Source organism: Podarcis vaucheri (assembly GCF_965113315.1).
Source record: "Podarcis vaucheri genome assembly, chromosome: 2".
NCBI lineage: Eukaryota > Metazoa > Chordata > Lepidosauria > Squamata > Lacertidae > Podarcis > Podarcis vaucheri.
Window position 1 is genome coordinate 108,794,504 of NC_138760.1, and position 18,143 is coordinate 108,812,646.

Genomic DNA, 18,143 nt, shown 5'->3' on the forward strand with positions numbered 1-18,143 from the left:
TGCAGCTACGGTAGGTGGGGCATCAATGAAAAGGCTTGCAGGTGGATGTTGATAGGCCTAACCATGCAAGACACGGGCTTATTTTAGGCTGTGTACTGCATATTGTACAGTGGTACCTCGGGTTAAGTACTTAATTCATTCCGGAGATCCGTTCTTAACCTGAAACTGTTCTTAACCTGAAGCACCACTTTAGCTAATGGGGCCTCCTGCTGCCGCCACGCCACCGGAGTATGATTTCTGTTCTCATCCTGAAGCAAAGTTCTTAACCTGAAGTGCTATTTCTGGATTAGCGGCGTCTGTAACCTGAAGCGTATGTAACCTGAGGTACCACTGTATAGTTAAAGCACACAGCTGTAACCAAAGAATCCTGGAAACTGTAGTTTGTTAAGGGTGCTGGGAATTGTAACTCTGTGAGGGCTAAACTACAGTTCTCATATTTCTTTAGAGCAGTGGTTCCCAAACTTTTTTTGGCCATGCCCCACCTAAGCATCTCTAAAATCTTGATGCCCCCTCCCCTGTGACATATAATTCTTATTATTCAAAAAGTGAACTCCTATTCATGCGAAGGAAGCCTAAAAGGCCATTAACGTGGTCTAAACCAGCTTTCACATTCCCCCCCTTAGAAATCAAATTGCCCATCTGTGGGGCGTGTGCCCCATGTTGGGAACCATGGCTTTGGAGGGAAGACATGTGCTTTACTGTATTGTGTGTATGCAGTCTTAGTAATAAAAAAGCAAGGGGAAAAAGAGTGTTCATTCAGCTGCAGTGACCAAAATCAACTCTGTGCATTTTCTGTTCTCTGAAATGTTGCCAATGATCTCATTTGCCTTATGTTTTAAGACCATCGACTGTTCTGATGATTTCAATTAATTCTCCTCCACAGGTCCAGGTGCATAAAAGGGCATTAAGATGTCGTTCCGTTTTGGGCAGCACCTCATCAAACCTTCTGTTGTGTTTCTGAAGACGGAACTCTCCTTTGCACTTGTGAACCGGAAGCCTGTGGTTCCGGGTCGTATCCTTTTTTCCCTTTGGTTTGCATGCATCTCGCATAACAGTCCATTTCTGGAACCTCGGCTGTCTCCGCCGGAGTAGAAGGAGCCCCTCTTTCCCCACTAAAGAGCAGGTAAGATGTTACTCATATTTATTCTGAAGCCAGTCAGTGGAGCATAATATGCTTGATCGGTGTTGCAGAACTTCTGAAAGCGGTTGCTTAGCAACAGTGACCTTAGAGGTGAATTTTCTTCTGACCTTTTCACCACAGAAGATGTATAAATAAACAGGTGGTGCTTCTTTGCTTCTCTTTCCCTTTTCCTTGTTTTAAAAAATGATCTGGATGGTGTCTCAGAGATGCTCCTGTTTTTAACTGTCACGTTATCGGCCCTGTTGTGCTGCCTATTTTGCTCCCCCCCCCCACAAATATTTTGGTCCAAGCAAATGCGACCCAAGTCTGGCACTGGGAATTAAAATGTAACAAGTCTCTTAAGGCGTCCAAGTGCCAAGCACAGCAGTGCCAAAGTTTAAACTCCTTCCTTCTCTGGTAGCCAACGAGGTAAATAATCTGGTTGGAGACCTTTCTGGACGTTACTATGTGTGTGTTTGGGAAGTAAAAAACAACAACAGATAGAACTGCTGATTGCTCATGACAGGAAAGATCCACCTATAGCAATCTTTCTCAAAACTGGGTCTCCAGCTGTTTTTGGACTACAACTCCCATCGTCCCTATCCAGCAGGACCAGTGGTCAGGGATGATGGGCACTGCAGTCCAAAAACAGCTGGAGACCCAAGTTTGGGAAACCCTGATCTACAGCTTTTTAGTGATGAGATCATAGTTTGGTGCTAGAGTATCTGATTTGCATTCAGAAGAGTTAAAAGGACTCGGGTAGCAGTTAATGGGAAAGACATGAGACCATAGAGACCTGCTTCCAGGCAAGGTTGGAGTGAGATCTATCAAGTCCATATTCAGGCTATCAGTGGCTACTAGTCATGATGGCTAAATGCTTCTTCCAGGACCAGAGGCTCCATGTTTTTGAATACCAGTACCTGGGGAACGGCAGCAGGAGATTGCCTTCATGTTTTGCCTATAGGCTTTCCAGAGGCATATGGATGATCAATACAGGAAACACAAATATTGGATTGGCCTTTGTTCTGATCAAGCCATACCTTTCTTAGGTGCAATGGCTGATCATCATCACTGATTTATTAATCGCCTTCTAAACAAGCCGTCTCAAGGAGATTTACACACAAGAGGATTCAAAACAGTTAAAAACTCAAAACAGATCAGAAGTAAGAGAAAAGACAAAATTGAGTTTTGACTGTATATGTTAAAAATGTTGAAACTTAATAAAATATAATTGGAAAACAACCCTCAAATATATCATGTACATTTAAAACAAGACTAAACCCCAGACAAAGTGTCTCCCATTTACCCTGGCAAAACAAAAAATGCCTGGCAAAACAAAAAATGTATTCAGTTGTTTCCAGAAAGTGCAGTAGTAGGAATGCTGTTCCACAGAACAAGGGCAGCCACAGTCCATAGGTTTAGCTGACAGCAGGCAACTAAAATTCGCCAGTTGACATTTGCTACAACCCTCCAGAGCACACATAGGAAGTTGCCTCAGACCAATGGCTCATATGCCTCAGTACTGTCTACTTTCACGGGCAATGGCTTGCAGGTTTTCAGACAGTGGTGTCTCCCAGAGTCTGGGAAATGTACCTGGAACCTTCTGCATGCAAAGCAGATGTATTGCTCTGGAACAATATGGGGAAATGGAAATGGTGACCCCAAAATGGTGGCCCACAGCTGCTTGGAGCAATAGCTGGAGGATACTGGGTGCCAGAGGGCATACATAGTTCCCCCCCAAAGTGGTCTGTGGTTGGCCTGAGACCAACTGGCAACCCTACACACACTTACCGTGACCCTGACTCTGCCCTTCTTGCCTGTTTGTCATTACAATGCTGAAAGCGAAACATGGTTATGTAAAATGAAGTGTGATGCTACTGAGAGACTGCAGAAGAGCTGTGTAAAGCTGCATTCATCTGACCTGGCAACAACAAGTGTATTCCCCGGGCTTTATAGCAATAATTTCATCTGCTTGGTTTCTGACTCACTTATACATACATATATTTCCTAGCAGACAATGAAATATTAATGTGTTTGAATTTCGGCAAGATAGAGACAAAAAGAATGAGTTTAAAAGCCAATTCACTTTGGATGTCAAGTTAATTAACTTGTATGTTTTGAAAAATCCAGGTTTAAAAAGGGAGCTGGGAGGAGGGAAGTGAGACTTAGATTGTGAAATTATTCCTACAGCACGGCTTATATTCTGGAAAGGCTCTGTAGTGCAAACCACTGCAAACATAGAAATGCAGGACGTTGTTGAAGACGTCGGTTCATTGCAACACTGTGCTTTGGGGTGTTTGTGCAATTTTCATTGTATTAAGCTTTGTTCAGGGGTTGGGTTTGCACATAACCACATGTTTCTGCACTGGTACTTAAGACATAGGGACGCAGGTGGCGCTGTGGTCTAAACCACAGAGCCTCTTGGGCTTAACAATTAGAAGGTCAGCGGTTTGAATCTATGCGATGGGGTGAGCTCCTGTTGCTCATTCCCAGCTCCTGCCAACCTAGCAGTTCAAAAGCATGCCAGTGCAAGTAGATCAATAGGTACCACTGGGGCAGGAAGGTAAATGGCGTTCCCATGCGCTCTGGCTCTTGTCACGGTGTCCCGTTGTGCCAGAAGCGGTTTAGTCATACTGGCCACATGACCTGGAAAGCTGTCTGTGGACAAATGCCGGCTCCCTTGGCCTGAAAAGTGAGATGAGCGCTGGACCCCATAGTCGCCTTTGACTGGACATAACATTCCAGGGGTCCTTTACCTTACCTTTTTACTTGAAATATTCAAATTCCATTAGATGTTTATAGGGAGGCTCTTGTTTAAAGAAAACATGCAGCCCAGTGTTGGAGTCATAGTAGCTTCTCCCTGAATCATTTCCCCTTTCCTAAACTTGATTTGTGATATTCTTTCCCTTGCATAATCTTAGTGGTTGGTTGGTTTGGCTTTTCAGAATAATGAAGAAGCCGTATTGATGCTCTTCTGATTCATTTTTGCTGGCTTTTTGAAACGGGAGCAGAATTTATTTATTACATTCAAATAAACAAATATCACCTGGGGAATTCAAGGGGGCATACATGGGGCTGCCTCTCCTCGTTTTATCTCCACAACAACCCTGTGAGGGTTGTTCATAATTCATACTTCAGCTGGGCTATCGGATATCCTATATTAGGTAAACTAGTTTATGTCTCCATGGTTATGAATTATCCATATTATTCATAGACTATATCTTCTGAAAAGCTTGGAGGAGACAACAATACAGTGGGGGGGGGAACCAAGGTTGTACCAAGTTTCCACCTGTAAAAGTTTACCTGGCTTTGTGGGGGTTAGTGGTTGCAAAATGACCCCCTAAATGCTCACAGGCAATACTTTTGAGATGTTGCTTGTGGCTGCCTACAGTCATTGTGTTTCCCCTTTGTGCTGCTCCTCTAGCACAAATCTGTGCCTTGATCTCTCTCGTCGTGTGATGCCAGTCACATATGTAAGGAGTGTGTAAGGATAGCACAATGCCAATGAGATTGGAATAAAGCATCCCTCCTCCCACTTATGCACGTTCTACTTGCGCGTGACTGGACATACGCATACACATTGGGAAATAAATAGATAAATAGAATCATAACAGGAAATGGCAGGAGAGTGCTGGAAAGTCTTTATTGTGTGTGAGGAGACCCTTCCCAGATCCTGAAGAGGATGTCAGTGAGAACGGAGGAAGCCCTGAAAAGATTGGAGGTGCAACGGGGCTTTGTTTCGGCTGCTTAGCCTCCCTGCCTAACAGCTGACATGCAAGGTAGCACAGAGGCAACCTCCTCTTTCCTGTGCTTCCCCCAGCTAGCCCCAGCTTCAACTCTATATATTTTGCTCTGGATTGGAGATACAGCCCCGAGATAGAGCTGGAGAGCAGGGGAAAATAGGCACTTAGGGGCTTTTTAGAGGGTACTCCCTACTTTATGTGATTTCACATGTGCAGCCCCCCCCCCAGAATGTAAGTGGGGGACACTTGTGCCTGCTAGTACGAGGAAAGGTAGATTAAGCCAATGGGAAGTAACAGCAAAGATCTTTGTTTGGCATTGTGAGAGCCAGTGTGGTGTGGTGGTTAAGAGTGGTAGACTCGTAATCTGGTGAACGGGGTTTGCGTCTCTGCTCCTCCACATGCAGCTGCTGGGTGACCTTGGGCTAGTCACACTTCTCTGAAGTCTCTCAGCCCCACTTACCTCACAGAGTGTTTGTTGTGGGGGAGGAAGGGAAAGGAGAATGTTAGCCGCTTGGAGACTCCTTCGGGTAGTGATAAAGCAGGATATCAAATCTAAACTCCTCCTCCTTCTCTTCCCTCGCAATGGGGGTAAGATGGGGTTGCAGAGCAAGTTGTGGCCACAGCCTGAATATGAGATTTATTCTTTATTCTCTCCCTTTGCAGACACTTGCTCAAAATTGCTAGAAGTTGGTTATTGTTGTTACCAGGGGTTGCAAGAAGCTTGGTTGAGCTCTAGAAAAACAATGAAATGAAAATCAGGTTATATAGTTTTGAAAGGCTAGAACCCAGATTTCCTGATTCTTGAAAAACAATCTAAACGGAGAAGGCTTTCTTAACCATGCTTCCAAAAGTTCCTTGGCCTTAGCTCCCTGTCCCTTTGAAGAAGAGAAAGCAACCAATGATCTTCTATTATAGAAACCCCTTGCTTTCTAAAGATGGCTCATTGAAACCATCATTCAGAGGTCTCTCTCAGCTTTGAGCTCTATATAGATTATTTGATGCATCCTTGAATTTTCCAAAAGTTTTAAACAGAGCCCCTTACCACAAAGCAAAGTGTCTTCTTCACACTAGTACTTTGTCTTCGTGCAAATTCATACCTTTTTCCTGCTTCAATTTAATATTTGCCAGAAGTCCTGGAAGCAAGGCACTTTTATAAACATGAAAAAGGGCAGGATCTCTTGGGAAAATAGCTGAGCTTCAGACACCTTAGTGGTCAGATTGCACATGTTTACACAACCCATTATCCTCTGATAATAATCCCTTAATCCTGCAGGGTCAAACCAAGAGTTTAGTTGTTTGAGATATGTTTTAGAGAGAACTCGAGAGAAACTCTAAGGTTCTCATTTGTATGCCCAAGAGATTTGGTGGTCAGGCGCAATGGGCTTAAAAGGCCTTTTGCTGGGAAGTTGATGCTGTTGAATGTTTGTTGAATGAAGAATAAGCGAGAGAAATGAAATAAATGGAACTGAGAAGATGTGGAAAGGAGTAAGCAGAACAACTGATGCACAATGAATTTATGTGATCCAACAAGGATCAAAAAGGTGTGGAAAGAGCAAGGTGGATGGGAATAATTTGGAGATAAATTATGCTGAAAGACAAGTCAGGAAATAATTAACCTTCATGCTATTGTTATGCAGTGATTGTGTAGGTGTCTTTTTTTACAAACATGACATGAAGTGAATAATACAATAAAGACACAAGTCTCACAACAGCAAATTCTGTCTCTAGTGGGGGCTTTGCTGCGAAAGAGAAAGGTTTGTGGGGGGCAAGGATCCCCTAAAATTCCTGGGTGCCAGGTTCTCCCCATAATTTCTGAAATGAGTAAATGTAGGGTTTGAAGTCAAGACAGTCTCCTCAGGAGTTTGGCTTAGAGAGGTGCCATCAAAGAACAAAGGCAGGTGATGACACAGTCATTACCCTGACAAAAGGCGAGACATTCAGCATCAGACAAGAAAGGGGGAGACTGCCAGGATTACAGAGGGTGTGATGTCACCACAGGGAGAAAAAGTGCTTTTTGCAGGAGATTTTTGAAATTGAGGTTGCCTGGTGACTGGGAGGATGCTGGAAGCGGAAGGGGAGGAGCTGATTTTCTGAGCACAATTCAAAGTGTTGGTACTGATCTTTAAAGCCCTAAACGGCCTTGGTCCAGTATACCTGAAGGAGCATCTCCACCCCCATCGTTCTGCCTGGACACTGAGGTCCAGTGCCGAGGGCCTTCTATCGGTTCCCTCACTGCAAGAAGCCAAGTTACAGGGAACCAGGCAGAGGGCCTTCTCGGTAGTGGCACCCACCCTCCCACCAGATGTCAAAGAAAAAAACAACTACCAGACTTTTAGAAGACATCTGAAGGCAGCCCTGTTTAGGGAAGTTTTTAATGTATTTTAATATTTTCTTGGAAGCCGCCCAGAGTGGCTGTGGAAGCCCAGCCAGATGGGCAGGGTATAATTTATTTATTTATTTATTTATTTCTGAAAAAGCTGCTGGCTGGAGGAGGCTGCACCAAGAGATGGGGGGGGGGTCAATAAGTGGCTGCTGCTTTGAATGCATGCTTGCTGAAGCTATGAGAGGAGTGACGAAGGACACTCTTGGGGTGTATTGTTTTGCAGCCCTCCAAGGCCACCAAGGCCCCCTAAGCCTATAGAGACAGCAAAGAATCAAAAAGTAGTACAAAATTAATATCAAAATCGTGGGACTTCCAGTGAAAAATGGCTGAGGCACCTAGTACTTTTTGTGTACCTTGTAGGGTAGTCCCTTGATTCTTCCAGCCACTGCTGAATATCCTACTTTGTGATTAGCTTCACATGTTCTTTCATATGTTTCCATGCAATACTATCAGCAGCCTTGGGTAATATTAAGCTCAAACAATATTTTGTTTTACAGTCTCTTGCCCTTTTGTGTATTTTTGAAGATGTGTTGGCTGTTATCGTTTAATTTGCTGTCATTTAAGGGGTGGTATAGTTTTAATTTTTGCTAACATTTTATTACGATCGCCTTGTCCGTGTGAAGTGGATTGCTTAATTTTGGTCCAAAGGCAAATGCTGACACCTCACATTGGGACTGGGAGCAAAGAGGCAGCCAATTAAGTTATTGTAAAGTTGGAGTAATATGCATGCATTTGGCTTTTGCCAGTCAAAATTATAGTACCCATATTCTACACCAGGCATAGGCAAACTCCGGCCCTCCAGATGTTTGGGACTGCAATGTCCAACATCCCTAGCTAACAGAACCAGTGGTCATGGATGATGGGAATTATAGTCCCAAACATCTGGAGGGCCGGAGTTTGCCTAAGCCTGTTCTACACCAATTGAAGCTTCTGAGCTGCCTTCAAGGCAGTCCGAAGCATAATAACCACATTGCTGTAATCCAACTGGGAGGCTGGCTCTGCACTATGTCTCCAAATTTGGAGCGCAGGTGCTATCTAAATGTATCCTGAGCAGGGCCAGCCCATCAATGAGGCAAGGTGAGGTGATCACCTCAGGTGGCAGGATCCATAAGGGCAGCAGATCCCAATGTAGCTCTTTATTCCCCCCCCCATTGTTTGTGCTGTAGATCTTTCCCACCCCTTCTTCCCTGGTAGGGGGGGGCATCATTTTGGGTCTCGCCTCAGGCGCCACAAAATGTCTTGGGCCAGCCCTGATCTTGATCCTCTCTAAAGCAATACAAAGTCTGTTTAAGCTCCCACAAAGCACACCCTATTTGTTTCTCCCGGATGGGAAGCCCATCTCAAGTGTGTATTGCTCTCTGGAGTGGCGTAGGAAACTGCATCTGTGCCTCACCTTCATCTGTGTTGCAGTCAAAGTCGGGATTAGGTTTGGGGCTGCAGGATTAGCTGGGAGCCATACCAGGAGGAGGTTTGTCCTGCGTGGCATTGTTCCTGTGTAAGTGCCGCTGGCAAGATGCCCTCCCTCCTTCCCATGTCTGCCTGAGTGGGAATATGATGATACTGGCAGGACAGACACCATTGCTTGATACAAATAAAGGTGTGAGTCACACTCTCTTCAGTTATTAATGCAACTTTTGGAATAAATTAAGGTGTGGGCTGATTTTAAAATTTCCTTTGCAACAAAGGACGTGGGCTGTTTTCCCCTGTGGTTGGTTCTGCCTAGAATGGCCACGTGTCCTACTTTACAGAGGACAGTCCACTATGTTCAGGATTATTTAATACAGGTACTGTTTAGAGAGAGGAAACCTTGCTCAGGAGAGAGGAAAAGGTCCTTTGACGCTGTCCATCACCCCTTAGCACCTGAACAGACATGCATGATGTCAGGAATGGGGCAAGTGGACATGGCTTGGGGGAGACTCTTCTCCTGCCTATATGCAGTGGAGTAGTTTCCCATCTGATGCTTGCCTGGTGTGGTTTGGTTTTTCTGAGCATGGCTCCTGTTTGTTCCATCTCTCCACTCAGGGCCGGCCCACCCATGAGGCAGGGAGTAGCAACCACCTCAGGCAGCAGGATCTCCAGAGGCAGCAGATCCCAGTGTAGATCTTTATTCTCCCCACCCCTTGTTCACAATGTAGATCATCACTCGCCCCTTCTTCTCTGGTGGGTTTGTGGTTTTGCAGGTTGCTTCAGGTGTCAAAATGTCTTGGGCCTGCCTTGTTTCCATCCATGTTGAAGCGAGTGGAAGGGCACATGAATTGTGTTAAGGGAGCTGTGTCTGTCCTTGTTGTTCCTCATCAGAATGAACCTGTCTGACCTGGGAGGAGAACCTTTCTGGGTGCAGAAGTGTAAGAAAATGTTCCATTCTTGGGACCCACAAGCAAAGAGAAAGTTATTATCGTGAGAGCTAAGGAAAGCACCTTCTACACATACATACACATGAATTTGTACCCTATCCTAGCCTTTGAGCTTTCGGATTTTTTGAAGCCAGCTATAGCAAGGCTAGGGACGTGGGTGGCACTGTGGGTTAAACCACAGAGCCTAGGACTTGCTGATCAGAAGGTTGATGGTTCGAATCCCCGCGACGGGGTAAGCTCCCGTTGCTCAGTCCCTGCCCACCTAGCAGTTCAAAAGCATATTAAGTGCAAGTAGATAAATAGGTACCGCTCCGGCGGGAAGGTAAACCGCGTTTCCGTGTGCTGCTCTGGTTCGCCAGAAGCGGCTTAGTCATGCTGGCCACATGACCCGGAAGCTGTACGCCGGCTCCCTCGGCCAATAAAGTGAGATGAGCGCCGCAACCCCAGAGTCAGCCATGACTAGACCTAATGGTCAGGGGTCCCTTTACCTTTTTTATTGCAAGGTTTCATGTCTAGGTTCAACTTAAGGCTTTCTCAGACCCCTTTGTTAGTTGGAGTGGGGTGTCTGTGCAGGAACCCAAGTTGCCGAGCAACAAGCGATGGGCCCTTCTGGGTGAAGCCCAGGATAATTTTGTAATAAAGTTCTGCTCTCTAAAGTACTACTGTTTGTGGGTTTGGTTTTTTTGTTTTTGCACCGATATGAGTAATTTGAGGCTGCACTGCTGTTTTTATTCAAGCATTTACTTCCATTATTACACAGCTTTGCATGTGTTCCGCTTGTGTCTCACAATAAATATAACCATTATTGAGCTTTCTTTTTGTTCTTCTTCTTGAGGATAGTTTTTTTTTTAAATGCTCCTTGTTCTATTCTTATTGTAGTATAAGGTTCTCGCTTTCAACTTGTGTTAAAGCATGAAAAATGAATTTGAACATTAATAGAATCCATTTGCGGACCAGGGCTTTTATTGTAAATAAAATTATTCATTTGTTATGTCCTATTGTTTTCAGCCGACATAGTATTGATCTTTGGGTTTCTGCTTGGGGATGCCATAAGGAGCACTAGCATAAAGAGGGGGCAGTGCAACATTTGTAAATTGATTGAATGTAAAGCATAATGACAGAGACAAACATCATTTCTAAAGCAATGCTATATCACACACAGCATTTTTCAACAGCTTATTGAGCTGGTTATTGAAAAGAACAGCCTATCCAAAGTGGAACAATGAGCAGGATGTTATTGGGACCAAACAATTTTATTGTGATTCATTGAGGACACTGTGACCCTTGCAATATATGCATTAAAAATTAGAATGGATTTTCTAAAAGAACTTTTTGGCCTACTTTGGCTGTAAAGAAAAGTTGTGAGCACGTGGGAAAGAACAAACCTTTTATCTACATATGCACTAATTCTAGAGCAGATCTCCATCTGCATCGTGAATTCCAAAAGCACAGGCAGGTGATCTAAGTGTAGAGCAGATTTTTGAGGGTGAATGGGGGTTGAAAGGGAGAGGAGAGGAAGGGGAAGACTGCTCTGCTTGAACAATGGCAGTGCTGGATGTATCATATCCTCTCTGTTGTTCTCAGTAAATACTGGTGGTCACCTGTTCATTTTTAGCAAAGTGGATTGGTTGCCTAGAGTGAAAGCTGTGCACTCCAATGGGTATGTTAAAAGCTGGACCTCAGGAAAAGTGATTGCTGAACAAATTTGCCAGGGAAGAAAAACAGGTTGTAAGAGCAGAATCTTCTGTTCTGTTCAAACTATTTATTTAAGACAGTTCTATATTGCTTAATTGGGACGCAGGTGGCACTGTGGGTTAAACCACAGAGCCTAGGACTTGCCGACCAGAAGGTCGGAGGTTCAAATCCCTGCGATGGGGTGAGCTCCCGTTGCTCGGTCCCTGCTCCTGCCAACCTAGCAGTTTGAAAGCACGTCAAAGTGCAAGTAGATAATAGGTACTGCTCCGGTGGGAAGGTAAATGGCATTTCTGTGCGCTGCTCTGGTTTGCCATAGTGGCTTAGTCATGCTGGCCACATGACCTGGAAGCTGTGCGCCAGCTCCCTTGGCCAATAAAGCGAGGTGAGTCACGACTGGACCTAATGGTCAGGGGTCCCTTTACCTTTATATTGCTTAATTATTCACATTTCTAAGCAATGATCCACAGAAAATGAAATAATAAGCAATCATAGTATGAATCATTACCTTAAAATGCCTGCAGGAACAAGAAAGTCTTAGTTGTGTGACTGAAGTTCAGCAAAGGATGGTGGGTGCCTGTCTAATCTCAGCTGAGAGGGCATTGCACAGGCTTGGGTCCACTACACTGAAAGTCATGCATCTGAGTCATTTGGGGCTCTCAACAGGGCCCCCCCCCAAGATCTACGAGAAACCCCATACTATGCAGCCCCATCCAGCCTCCAGGATTGGTGGATGCTCAATCTCCCAGATATGGGAGCCACTCACCAACTGTCCCTCCATCTTCCTAGGGCTCAAGCTCATTTTACTAGCCCTTATCCATTCTACAATGGCACCTGGACAACATTCCATACAGTTTTTAATCAATACATGGAAAGTGCAATGCAGGTATCAGCTCCCTCCAAACTCCATGTGTTTTATCACCGTGTTTGAACACAGCCAACACAGAACCTGTGCTTTGCCATTTTTGTGTGTACATAACTTTTGCATATGTACATATGCCTATTGTGTTGGAAACAGGGCCATTGGGGCAGTGCCAACCCACTCCACATTGTGCATATATGATCTGACACATTTGAGTGTTTGATTGGCTGGATGAATACGTATCCCACCTGGTAATTTTAGCAAGTACAGAGGTAGTGTGTTGTATTTTTAAAAAGAAGAATAAAAAGTAGATTCATTTTCTGAAAACATTTACGAACATTTCTAAAATACAGTGGAAGCCTTCATTGCCTTGTAATTGTTGTTGCCTAGAGAAAGAAAAATCTTTTGTCATCAAGAGAAATTGCTATCAGTTTCGTAAGAGCTCTCTATGTAACATGTAATAATTATTATTATTTTAAAATTATTGGCATAAATATATCTTTAAGCTGTAGGTGTTTGGCTTGAATTACAATACATGCTCAGAAAGCTCCACAGGTAATAAAGAGAGAGAGAGAGAAACATAGAGAGAGAGAGAAGAAAGGGGGGGGGAGTATAACTATCTTTCATTTATGTGAGCTAGGGTAGAAGATTGGAGACCAGTGACCAGCATCTGTGTACACTTTCCTTTTACTGTTTAATGCAGTATCATGAAATACATACTTACTTGACAATCAAAATCCACTCCTCCCCCAAAGAGGAAAATGAGAATTGTTAGAGGAGAAGTAGGTACAGTAGTACTTGTCTAGATGGTACCTATGGCCTAATAAGATCAATGTGTTGCCATGGCTCTTGCTTTGAGGAGTGACCAGGCGCAGATGTCCAAGAGGGACCTGAGTCTGTTCACATCGGCTGTGGAGACACCAGGTGCAAACCTTGACACCAATTGTGGACTTAGTCACCTAGACCTTCCTGATCCAGAGCCCCCAAGGCAGAGGTGGCATTTCACCAGTTGGAATCCCCCTGCTCCCATCCACAAAGTTTACAGGTACAAGACCTTTATGGTCAAGTTCTTAACTGAAAACTTTCTGCAGTCATGTTGCTTCAGACCAACCATACCTCCTACCAGGCCTTTCCCCCCCAGCCGGAACTCACTGGAACTCAATTCTGGCACCTCTCAGGTGGGCACCATCGCCATTATAGGAGAACACAGAAGGCGTTCATGGTGAGTTCCGGCACCTCTTTTTCTAGAAAAATAGCACTGCCTGCTACTTGCTTTTCATCAGTCCTGGCTGGCTGGCTCTTGGCTACCATCTTCTGTGTGTGATTCCCCACCACATCCCCCCATATTGTACCATGGGTTCTCAGTTACAGAGTTATTAGGTAAAGGTTCAGTGTCAGTGTCTCAGAGTTTGCTAAGATGGTATGAAATTTTCATTGAAGGTAGAGAAAATTCAGAAAAATACAAAAGCTTGCTCTTGGATACCATCAAAGTAAAATTTACAAACAACAGCAACAACAAAGCAGCAGATTTTTAAGGTAATTTGTTGCAATTGGTTTTTTTGTGTGTGGATACCTTTATAGGAATAGAGATCAGTAAAAAAAAAAAAAAAAGTTCAGTCTGAACTTGCTTGCAGGTCAGAACATGGTGGTCTGTCCCATTAACCAGGTCTGCAGATTTTAATGTACAGTTTTGGTTCCAAAACAGAGTGGACAAATATATGTATTTTCTGTACTAAATGTATATCCATGGAGGAAATTGTTGGAAAATGTATTTCACAAGAAGTGTGCTTACAAAATTTGCACATTTTAGAAGCAGGTGGAAAGTCTGCAAAAAAGTGGATTGAATGGATCTACGACAGCACCAATGAAACTGACATGGGACGAACGTAGGTTGATCTATCCATCCCTACGGAAGAATGATATCTGTGGAGGTCACCATCTTTGAGACCCATAATTAATCTAGACTGATGCCACATTCTAAGAACACATGGTAGCACCGTCAGCTGTACACTCCTTCAAGAGAGCAAAAAAATTTCTATGAGTAAAAAATAAAGAAAACAAAAAATAGTGGGAGGAGGGATTAAAGAAAAATGCTACTATCCTGCATTTCCTGGTAATCCTTCCTTACTCTGAAAATGTATATACTTGCATTGAGCTCTTTGAGGATTGGGGGAAAGAAACATGTGCAACTATTTCTCTGCACCCCCAAAACAACAACAAACCATTGATTTTGAAAGTTTAAAGAACAATTGTAGCCTGTATATATAATTTCTCATTTTTTTAGTGGTCATAAATGAATAACTTTGCTTACAAATTGTTGAGGAGTCTGGTATCTTAATGTTGCCATTAAATGATACCACATGAACACGTGAAGCTACCATATACCAGGTCAGATGACTGAGCCATCTGTCCCAGTATGGTCTAGCCTAGGGGCTGCTAACATGTCATTGTCCATATGTGTCAGGGACTGGGCAGAGGAGGAAGGGTGGAAACTGCCTCCCTTAAATCCTGACCCTTCCAGGGAGCAGGAAGAGGAAGGCAGTATAGATTTACAACAATGGTTTGAGGGAGGTTGCAGCTCAGGCAGATGAGGGGGAAAGTTGGGAAATCATGGGAGAGCCAAAGCAACAGCTGCCTGACACGTTGTCATTAGAAAGCATTCCAGATCCTCCATCTCCCAGAACCCAGCAAACCTTAAAAGTAGGAGAGCAAAGAGCTCCAAGACAGAAGGTACTTGGTGGCACCCGTAGAGGAGGTGATGATGATGATGATGAATAATGAGGAAGTGGGAGAGACAAGGGGGTGGGAATTCACTTGGGACAACACCATTATCCAAGAGGCTGGGTTCTATAGCCTCTCTCTGTAAAGTTTGAAATAAAAAAGGGCTATAAGAAACTTTTCCTTGTCTTTATACTTTCCTGGGCAACTGGCAGGGAACCACTGACAACATCCTGACAATATGTTGTTGAACTACAACTTGCATCGTTCCCAACTGCTGGCCATGCTGGCTGGGGCTGATGGGAGTCCATCGATATATGGAGGGTAACAGTAGGGTTATGGCTCAATCAACAAGTAATCCAAAAAGAAGGACGGTGGCTATCTTATTTTTACTGTTCTTATTTGTAGTGAGTGTTGTAATTTTTAACCCTGAATGTAAGCTGCCGCAATCATGGAATGAGATGCAGTGCAAACATTTTAGAGAAAACGAATTTATATAAACACTAAGCAAGAGATGAATATATTCACAGAAAGGTTTATATTTCTGATTTCCTACAAGACTAGCAAGGCTGGCCTAAGAGGAAAGACCACAAGCTGAGTGATACCCAGAAGACAATGGCTCAGTAGGATGCCATTTGAATTCAAGTGTTTATAGGAAGCATAATTATCTTGGGTGCTGAAGCCATTTGAACTCAATTACATTCAATTAGATGGTACATTTATAGGCTGCGGGCTTAGGGATGGGGGAGAAATTTGATCCTGTTTGCATTTAAAGGTGAACTTAGCCTAATTCGCAATTCCTGAAACACTATGAGATTCGGAACACATCCATCCTTCAAAATTTGCACGTCCCTGAATTTTGCAATGCAGTTCTCCAGCCAAGTCATAGGTACAAAAATCCATCTAGTGAGCATAAATATGTATATATTACTGAAGATAGCACACAAAGTGGACTATATGAGGGGAAATTGCTTTGCAAATATGCACATTAGAACATACTCACACTATGATGCTGGTGGAGCTCACTACTGTTAGGATTCTTCCTCCGTGCTTGCAGTCATGGGATTGTTTTCTATCACGTGACGGTGTATGTTTTCATTCCACATAGTGGGAAGTGATGGAGACAGGATGATTGGATTACTGTGTTCCGTGATGTGGGACTATTGCCCTTTTGTTCTTTCTCTTTGCTGTCTGATGAGAAAGAGGAAGGAGCTGAGTCAGACTGTTCCAACAATATGTAAATAAAGTAGTTTAGCCAAACTGCTGTGCTGCTGAGTCTTTTACACAAACAGCCAATACTCTGCAGGTTCCATAAGTGTGCTCATGCCTCTTGGTATCAGTTGCTGTGATGTTCGGGCTAAAGAAAGCCTCTGAAGCTCCCAAACGGCTGACCAGGAGGGAGAGAACATGCCAGTCGGGCATGTGTCTCTGCCAAGGTCCTACACATGAGTAGGAGGATCCTGAGGCATTTGCTAAAATTTCATTTTGGTGAATGATGTGTGCTGCCTCCAATCATCTGTCCACTTATACTGTCCATTGTCCATGTGTACTTGCACAGGGACATAAACCACAAAGTGGTTGACTTAGTATTGCAACAAAATTGCTCACTAGGATGGAGAGGGAAGACTTAGGTACCATGCATGTGACCTCCACAACTTCTGGAAGGCACCAGATTCGAGATTCTGGTTTTGTCTGTCAAATTATTTTCATCCAGAGGGTTTGAAGCTGCCTTTATCAAGTTTTCTGACAGCAAACATGGAAACAGTGCTTCACAATCTTCATCATTAATTTCTGGAAGTAAAGTCGCCACATCTAAAAGCCCCATGATCTTATAGGCACTGCTTTCTGGGAGAAATAAAACTCAATAAACCCTACAGTGATCGGGGCTGCCTGTGGCTACTTAGCAGTGAGTAGAAATGTACTCTGCACATGCCCAGGGGCTACCTTAGGGATACGTACTCTTTCAGGACTGAATTAGAGTTAAAAATACATCTGGGCAATGAATTCTAGCTCCAAACAAGTCTCCTGGTACTGAATTTCAAGGCACCCACTGCATACATTTGGTAGTTTCCCAGAGAAAATACAGCTGATTCAATTGCTGTAATAAGTTGTTAGCTAACCACTTTGCCATATGAGAAAATTGCTCCATTTTTAATTACCTTATTGGCTGAGCTGCTTATGAACCAAATGGCATCCCTTGGTGTGGAACATCTTTGGTGATTTCATCATTTGTACGACTTCTTTAAACTTCGTCGTCTTCTTTTTTTAAAAAAAAAGCATTTGCAGCCAGTAGTTTGACATTAATACACCATTTGTATTTTACCGTATCACGTAAAATTGCAAATGTGCAGTTGTGGATCAGAGCACAGTCCCTCACATCCACACTGTTGAATGGGAAAAAAGTACATTAATGCAAAGCTGGCTCCTCCAGATGAACTGTTTCTACTGTTCGTTTCATCTGTTGTTTCATCTCGAACAAGTGCCCCCTCTCCCTTTCCTTTTATCCAGCCCTGCTTATTGGGCTTGTGTTTGGATTACTTGAGAGTTTTGTGTGGACTGGCAAGAAAGGTGCTGCATGAAAATGAATGTTGCCTGGTAAATTAAGGTCCTGATCCAGAGGAAAAAACAAACAAACAAACAAACAAACAAACAAAAAAACAAAAACAAAAAAAAAACAACATTTAAGGGTTTTCAAATGGCCAAGAATATGATGGCCCAGTGTGCATGTCTTAGTAAACCAGAGGTGATGGTTTACTGTGAGCATGGAGATTGCTTCTCCTTTGTTGCTCCCCTGGCATGAATGGTTTCTTTCACACCCAGCCCACAACCCCACCCACAATTGACAAGTCATGACCACGGAGTGGAGAATGAAGCTGCTGGACTATGCAGAACTTTATAAACTGACAGGGAAGATCGGATATCTACAAGACCAAAAGTTCATCGAGGACTGGGGAAAGTTAGTGGAGTATTGGGAATGTATAAGTGATAATGAAATAACGTTAGTGGCATTTAAAGAAGCTCTGTAAAAACTTAAGAAATATTGCAAAAAAGAAAAACAGATGTGGAAGGGTATGTCAAAAGGCAATAGCAAATTTAGGAAATGTGTAACTAAAAAGTTTAATTTGGATGATTGTCAGAGAGGCTGAAGGAAGTCCAAAAATGAGAAAATCTGTCAAAGTTGTAATGTGGTGTAATATGTATTTTTCTTGATGGAAAATTAATAAAAAATATTATTTTTTAAAAAAAGACAAGTCATGACCGAACCTTGACT

The 18,143-nt window shown here is 43.4% G+C and overlaps 1 protein-coding gene across 6 annotated transcripts in view; it reads left to right on the plus strand.

The window, feature by feature from the left end:
* FHIT (fragile histidine triad diadenosine triphosphatase) overlaps positions 1-18,143 on the plus strand; it is a 1,063,956-nt gene that overhangs the window by 387,766 nt on the left and 658,047 nt on the right. For 5 of the 6 annotated variants that reach the window (XM_082210821.1, XM_082210826.1, XM_082210828.1 and 2 more), the window contains one exon: positions 884-1,012. In XM_082210821.1, the coding sequence (XP_082066947.1) occupies positions 910-1,012 (103 nt within the window). In that variant the 5' untranslated portion in view covers positions 884-909. Of the gene's footprint in view, positions 1-883; positions 1,013-18,143 lie in introns of those variants that run through there. The other variant, XR_014216128.1, reaches the window with a different exon arrangement.